Source organism: Rhincodon typus, unplaced genomic scaffold, assembly GCF_021869965.1.
Source record: "Rhincodon typus isolate 14 unplaced genomic scaffold, sRhiTyp1.1 hic_rhity00001876, whole genome shotgun sequence".
NCBI classification, from domain to species: Eukaryota; Metazoa; Chordata; class Chondrichthyes; order Orectolobiformes; family Rhincodontidae; genus Rhincodon; species Rhincodon typus.
In genome coordinates, this window is record NW_025967514.1 from 12,846 (window position 1) to 20,793 (window position 7,948).

The 7,948-nt window shown below is 38.7% G+C and overlaps 1 protein-coding gene across 1 annotated transcript; it reads right to left on the reverse strand.

The window, feature by feature from the left end:
• Positions 1–579: 579 nt before the first annotated feature.
• LOC109937077 (serine/threonine-protein kinase 40) lies at positions 580–5,660 on the reverse strand (the record flags this gene model as incomplete). The annotated part of the gene is made up of 5 exons (XM_048592824.1): positions 5,539–5,660; positions 4,021–4,106; positions 2,308–2,448; positions 1,760–1,981; positions 580–632 (listed from the first exon to the last, which is right to left on the reverse strand). Coding segments are annotated over exons 1-5 (614 nt in total), but the record flags the coding sequence as incomplete, so codon positions are not given.
• Between the last annotated feature and the right edge of the window lie 2,288 nt (positions 5,661–7,948).

Below are 7,948 nucleotides of genomic sequence, written 5' to 3' on the forward strand. Positions count from 1 at the left end.
ACATTGTCAAGTGGTAACTTATTGTTGCCTCCTGGTTAACGCAAGTCAAACCAGTTACAACTGGTTGCTTCACAGAAACACTTATTAAATAAAGAAGCAATGAGATATAGCTACGCATTGTGTTGGAGAAAGGCATTTGTTTTTTGGAGCTGGATGCAAACCTTGTTTAGGCAAACGGGTTAGAGAGTTCTTCTTACTGACTGCTTATTACCAGTCTGGAGAGAGATTATTTTTAAGTAACCTTAGCCCAATCCGTGGGGGTATTGGGGCCACAGTGCACACTTATTTGCAACCAGCACGAACTGACAATCACACACGGAAAAGCCATGGGTGACTAATGCGAAAAAAAGAAAAACCATCAGTGGTGCAACAGACTGACCTTTCAAAGCTTTGAGTCAAAGTATACCAAGTGAAATAGAATGAGTTTAGAATTAGCAGTGCCAGATCAGATCTGGGAATGCTCGATACTGACAGACAGCAAGTCTTCCATTCTCCTTGCACTAATATCGCTCAACATAATGAGCCATGTATTAACATAATATTGATTCAATAACTGATTAGGAGTCAATTTCAAATTACCTTTTATTTAGCACCATGTTCCCCAACTTCAGGTCCCTGTGCACAATGTTCTTCTGTAGAAGAAAGGAGAAAACAATTTTTTTTTTTTTTTTTTAAAAAAAAAGAATTGATCGGTCTTCAGCAACGCAACCTGCTTAAAGCTGAATATAAGTGAACTTTAGGGTTCATACACAGTCAGAAGTTTGACTCACATCAAACTACACAGCCACAGCAATAATCTCAAAGATCAGGCTTCTCCGTATCAAAAATCACAAGTGATTTTATGAATTACAAGTAAGGAAGGAATGTGATCATCTTTGATCTTACGTCTAAATGGTCCAGTAGAGTTTGGAACATCAATTTAGAGCTGTGATATTATAATGACAACTGACTGATGATCTGTCCAATGATGGCCCCGTCACATATGAAGTATCATTTTCTGATTGCCAGAATATGTATGACTTCTAAGTGGGGGATATTTTCAGAAATCTATTTATCATGTTGCTACATCTGACCAAGTCAATTCGTACCCCATGATCTTTAAAGCAAAAAAAGCAACCCATGATCAGTTAAGTACACAGCACACAATAGCACTGTTTGAGTCATTTTTGGAAAGTTTTAAGTTTGTGTCATGAATTCTTTCTAACATTGACAAATAAAAAAGGGGGAAAAAAAAAAGTCGATAAATAGGAAAAAGTAGATTAAATACTAAATGCCCTTGGAAATGTAGCTAATCTTAGTTACAAGGTTAGGTGTTTGGTCCCCATTGAGGCGCTAATTGCATATTTAAAACTACTCAAATTAGACCAAGTTAAACTAATGAGGTACTTACTCGAAAAACTAAGTCAGTGGAATGATATGGTCATCCCTGATGTGCTTCACTAAGTTCAGAATATAAAATGGAAACTAGGCAGGGTGAACTTGTTTAGTAGAGCAACGAGCTAAATGGAAATTTTACACAGGTTTATTAGTTACGACTATGAGATATGAATCAAGGTCAAGGTACATAACTGCAGCAATCTAACAATGTTCTCCAATGGTTCTAATGAGTGGGCAGTCTATTCTCATTGCTTTGTACTTTCATCACAAAAAAGTCTCAATGCACACAACAGGGGTAAGGAAAACTGCATTTTCTGCAACATCAGCATCAACAACCTGATCAGGAGTGAAAAAAAAATAACGAAACACAAAATCCTTTTACCTTATGTAAAGCTTCCACTACCCGTACCACATCACAGAATATTGCGATTGTTTCACGCTCACTGAGCCTCTTTTCTTTGATGACATAATGTTGTAGATTGATGAGATCTGCAGTTTTATCACTAAAGTCATGGGCACAGAGGCAGTCAAGAACTAAACAGATCCTTTTCTTCATCCTCCGCACAAGCTTGCTGGATTCAAACTCTTCTACAACAGCCCTATCCTATAAAAAGGAGGAAACATTGAGAATCAGTCATCTTTTGAGCCACTTATACACCGCAAACATACAAGCGTTTCCCTATTGTTTGAAAATGTTTTCTCCAGAATTTGCCACACTCAAGAAAACATTGGATTATTGCTTGATAAGGAAAACATATGGGCTATAGGGACAAAGCAGGAGAGTAACACTCCATAACTTGCTGTATACGAGAGTCAACACAGACAAAAACAGGCCAAAATGCACCTGTGATATAACCACTGCGTGTAGAAGAAAAATGTTATCAATGAGAATAGTAAAAAATGCATGTGCACTGCGTTTCTCATACTTACCTGAAAGAGGCCATGGTGATGCACCACTCCATCTTGATTAGGAAGCAAGGACAGAAGAGAGTATTCTGTATGCAAGAGCATCTTTCCTTGTCTTTCTTCCTGAGTTTCCATTCTCTCACCTCTATCTTCAAGTGTGAGAATCTAAGCGGGGGTGGGGGCGCAAATTGGCAGAATTCATACATTTACTTGAAGTGTATCTTTCTTCATTTTAACAACTGATTGTGACAAAGTTTATAAAACATATTGAAGTTCTAACATAAAAAAAGTAAAAAAAAAAACACATTCATTGTAGGAAATGTTGCTTCCATAAGAATCAAAGATACAAGCATTTTTCAGTAGATACGTACCCTAAATAATAGAATAACAAATTCAATACAGGACATAAGCCACTGGAATCACTATGCCCATTATCTCCACATTTAAACTACTTATCCTAATCCAATTTAGCAGTACTTTCCCCAGGCCCTCTAATACGTTCTTTCCTAAACAACCAGTAACATCTTTACAAGAAAAAGAAGTTTGTTGCTATCTGTTTTCACACTTCGACCAACCTCAATTTATGGCTGCTTACAGATTCAGAAACAATCTTGCTCTCTCAAAACATTTGATCCTTTCTACTGATAGCCCTAACTTGTCAATGTCCCACCATCCTATTAGGTCAACAGTGCACCTTTTTGATCACTCTGCAGTTCATGAAGATCCATCGTACTTTTATTTATAACTTCCTTACAAATAACATGCAGAATCCCACTCCACCCTACAATCATACTCTTCGGAGATTTTTGGATCTGTATTCTGTCACCATACTTGACAATTTTACAGTGACCAAAACTTAATGGAGTGTAAATGAAAACAAAGCAGGCCATCAGGCAAGGTATCTGAGAGAGTGTGTATATTTTGTTGAAAGAGAAACTGGACAGATCACAACCTAATTCTAATCAATTTTCCACGATTAGGGAGAAAAACATACAAAACATGACATGTTTGTTTCCTAACAGGTGCATACCACATTTACACGTTTCCTTAAGGAATTCTGCATTTATTTACTTTGAAGCAAATAGTATTCTGCTGTCTAATCTTGATAGCCATTCATCCTGAGAAAACCTGGACAGCAAGTGCGTCAGCAAGGAAGCACCAAAGTTCCACTCAAATCACACTTTCTAATGCAGACTTGTGGTTTTGTTTTCCCTGGGGGGCTTTAAAAAAAAAGGCACTGTAGTAACTGGATACAGCAGTAAGATGTAGTTACAAATAAAGAGTGTCCAGACTTGCTGGCACTTGGGGATACAAGCATCAGTGACTGAAGTTTGGCCTCATGTCAGCACCTTTCTACGCAAGGAGCCTCAAACCAGTGCAGCTGCAAATGAGGAGACCAGAATGGCTTTGGAGCTCAACCTTCATTGGGTTAATATCTTTTTACCATAAAATATTCTTTAGTATTATCCTGTGCTAGTAATAGTAGAGCTTTGGACTATTTTTGATGCGTGATGAAAAAGTTTATAATGGAACACAAGGGCTTTTGTGGTGCAGTGGCAGTGTTGCTATCTCTGAGCCAGGAGGCCCAGGTTCAAGTATCATCTGCCCTGGATATGTGTCAACATCTCCAAAGAGATTGTTTACAAAAACCATCAGTAATTGAAGATATGGAAGTATATTTGTTCTTCCAGTAAATAGGCATTTTTTAAATAGCGTTAGTCAGTTTTCTTCACTCACTTTTAATTGATAGAAGTCATCTGTCCCATCTTTTCTCGCCAAACACTGAACAATGCTCTGTACAGGCGAATTTCCCAAACGAGGACCTAACCAACAGAAATAAAGCTGCTTTAAAAACAAAGCACACACCCTAGAGATTCCTTTCAATTTAGTGGAAGGCCTATGACTAACTCAATTACCTAAAAGACTTCCCCAATGTGTAGGGCTTCTTACTCATTTTAAAAATCAAGTCATTTTGTGTAATAAGTGCCACTGAGAACAGCTCAGCGGATGACTAATCGTTTTTGAGTCATTGAAAACTGTAAAAACAACATACAACTGACAAGTCCTGCTGAAGGATAAAGCTCATTTTCCAATCTTCAGGACACAGCAAAGCCAGTGTGTTGTCCGTTTCAAACATGCTTTAAAATAAAAATTGATGAGAGCTCAAGTGATTCTTTAATCAGAATAAAATTTTCTTCTCTCCTCCACTGTTCAAGTCATATCTGGATTTATGTGGCCTGGTCCTGCAGTCAAATTCTGTCTGGGCCTCAGTGTTGGCATGTTGCTCAACTGCTTGTGATGTCCAAGCTTAGTCCTGTCCTCAATCAATACTTCCAGCAGATAACGAGAGACAGAAATCCCACATGATACTCACCACCACCCCCATCTGCACCTGAAGAAGGAAATAAAAACTAGCCACCCATTCTCAACCCATCTTACAGCATTTGGTAACTTTGCAGGTTACGGCATTTCAGATCTGCTATTTCACACAGGCTAGGGATCAAATTGGTACGACTGTGGTATTCTTAGCCCAGCAAAATGCACCATCTTTTAAACATGCTCAAAATGATCTGTATTCACTTACCCATCTTTATGGCAATTTACCAAACCCATCATTTTGGCAAGAACAATCAGCCAATGCAGCTTTACCTTCAACAAAAAAAAACCCATTTCTGCTGGCTAAAAGTGCAGCAAACACCTCATCCTCTAAACTCTACTATTCAAGCCTGGACATCGGGTTTTGATAGGATATTAGAATACAGCTGATTATATTAGAGCAGAATCTCTGGTTAGTACCTTTTCTTAAAAAAAAAACAAAGTCTGCACACAGACTCTAATTAGTTAATGAGCTCCTTTGATGGTTCCATTCAGAATAGCAAATGGTCTCCAAGCCACCAGAAACTAACTGTCCCAGACGTGACTCCCTTTTTAAACTGAACTGATCTCACACAAGCACAAATACTGACCTCAGTTTCCTAAGCAACTGAAAGAAGGGGAAAAACCTATGGTCAAGCTGATCGTAATCAAAGACTGAAAACTGGGGCTTAGCAGGAATATGCTCTACAGCAGAATTCATCTGTCAACACTAACCATCCCAGTGTGCTCATAAGGAGCAGCAAATAAGAGGGTAAAGGGTGCGTCTGGAATTGAACACAAAATAAGTTGAAGGGCAAGAGGGGCAAAACCAAAATATGGTCACAATATAAACTGATGGCACACACCAATATTCAAAGAACTGAAATTGGATAAACTCACCCAAGATGAATGGCCCAGCCCTTTTACTATTACTTCCAGAGATTCCTGTACAAAGAGCCTTTGAGCGTGCTGAAGATTCGCCAGCTCCTCTGTCTGCTGCTCTCCTCTTCATCCTGCAGTCTCCACTCTAAAGAGAAATAAACACATTTTGAAACATTTGCTACACCTAGGTTGATTCAACTGACCAGAATTATTTTAAAGTGACCCAAAGCAAGATGAAAATTATCAATCTCATGTACACAAAATTCATCCCTACAAGGGTCAAAATTGGCTTGGCAGCTCCAAGAAGCAGAGGCACTGATGGTGTTTTTCCTCTCTCAGTGGTAGTTGATGTGATGCAACCAGCAGTCATGAAAAGGAAGAGTGAGTAATCATTGCTGAATCTCTTCAGTATCATAGTGGGCAGGGCTTCTCCATGAAATTGTAGATATTTAAATATACATAGGATTATACATACACAGACACACGTTATATATCCTTTGTTATGAATGTCATAGCCAATTAACTGGTAAAATTAAAAAGTCAATAAAATGCCATTTTCTCCTTTAAATAAATAATTGAGCAGCTTCCCAATAAAACTATTTAGCACCCTGTTTTGCCTTCACCTGCTAATTCTTGCTGCCTGAGATTATTTGTCTATCACTGTCTTTTCCTTCATTACTAACTACCAATACACTGACAAGGAGCCATTCTATTTCCTTTTCTTGGTGTACTGAGCTGAAGTAAAATTTTTGCTCAACAGAAAAGTGATACTGCTCCCTCCTAGAATGGAACGCTTGCAATTACATTCACCTAATGTGCTGACAACAGCAAAATGATTTCTGATTGTTCATCCGGTTTAGGATGAACATGTGGTTAACTTTCTAACTTCAGTATTTCCAAGTTGGTTATCAACATTATTTATGATTCAAGTAAACAAAAAGAAAACTTGGAGGTGCTTATTTTACAAAGATTAAAACTGCTCAGCCTGTTTTACTTAAAGCGGAAATTTACTGCAATCGTGTTTATAAAGAGCTAGGTTTTCACTGATTTAAAAAAGTACACACACCACAATTTGTGTGAAAACAGGATATGGCTGATTGAGACAAACTGACTTTCAACAAGCCTGAAATCTCTCTCAGCTTCTGCTGTCACTGCATCAACTATGAACCTTACAGAGCGGGTAGGGGTCTTTTGAGTCCTTACACAACTTCAAATCTGCCCATGTTCTCAACCACCTGCTGCAAAACAGTATACCTCTCATTAAAAGGATTTAATACAAACAATTTAACAGCCTGTGGACCCATGGCTTTTTCAGTTATTAGGAGCCAAAAGTTTGAGGCACAACAGACTAACACCTTTCAGGAATTGATGGAATTAGTTAAGGAAATATAATGACTCCAAGCAGCCTCTAATTCTGAGATGCTATCGGTTCTACTTGGCAGTTTGAGAACCAAGGGAATCTGTATCGGGATTTTTGATGAGGTTAAAACAACTGGCAGACATAGCCGACTTGGGTTTAACCCTTAATGAAATACTGAGACACCATTAGGTTTGTGGGATTAATGATGTAACTATGCAAAAGCACCTAGTAGCTGAAGTCCAACTGGACTTTGAACAGGCACTACAACTGTCTTTATCATTGGAAAATGCAGCAAGGAGAGCATGAGTTTCAAGGTATTCTGATGGAAATAAACACCATCACCAGTCTGACTGAACTTAGGGAACACCACTTGAGTGAAGGCAGTTGCATAGTCCCACTCAGGAGATATGATGAGCAGAGGGACTCTACTTCTGCCCACAGCAAAAACCTCAAAAACAAATACAAGCCTCAGCCAAATGGTTAAAATTTTCTTCAGGATCCAGGCCAGCAAGCCATTGTAGTTCCTGCCGAATGATTAGGTATCTACCCAGCTCCAAGAAGCAGTTTACCATTTGTTTAAAATCCACAAAGAAAAATTGGCCCATTGGGCTTCACATTCAGTCCAAACAGTGCTGCGCATTCCACAAACTAGACTTGTTTAATGAATCATTTGCTTTTCAGACTGATTCCCGCCTCTACTTTTGCAAGTAAGGCAAATAGTACTGGGTGGGCCTTGAATCATGGAATCACTTCCTGGTCAAGAAGCAAGGTGGCTCGGCTTATTTGATAGTCCCTGGAAATATTTCTGAGTATTTAGAGCTTCACTCAGGCAGCCAATTTCTAGTCGAAAACGTTCAGCCAATATAGGTGAATCCTTCTCAACCAATTTCACCCCATCACTTTTACTACAGTGGTAACTGAACTAGGTACTTCTCATACAAGACCAGAACCAAAGTCGTACCCTTAATCTGTAAAAGTTCCCTGGTTATAGGTTCTCAGTCTAGCTGAGGTCTTGCGCAAACTTAAGGGTTGGAGTCCAGAGTGAATTTTGTTAAAAGATTGGTTCTG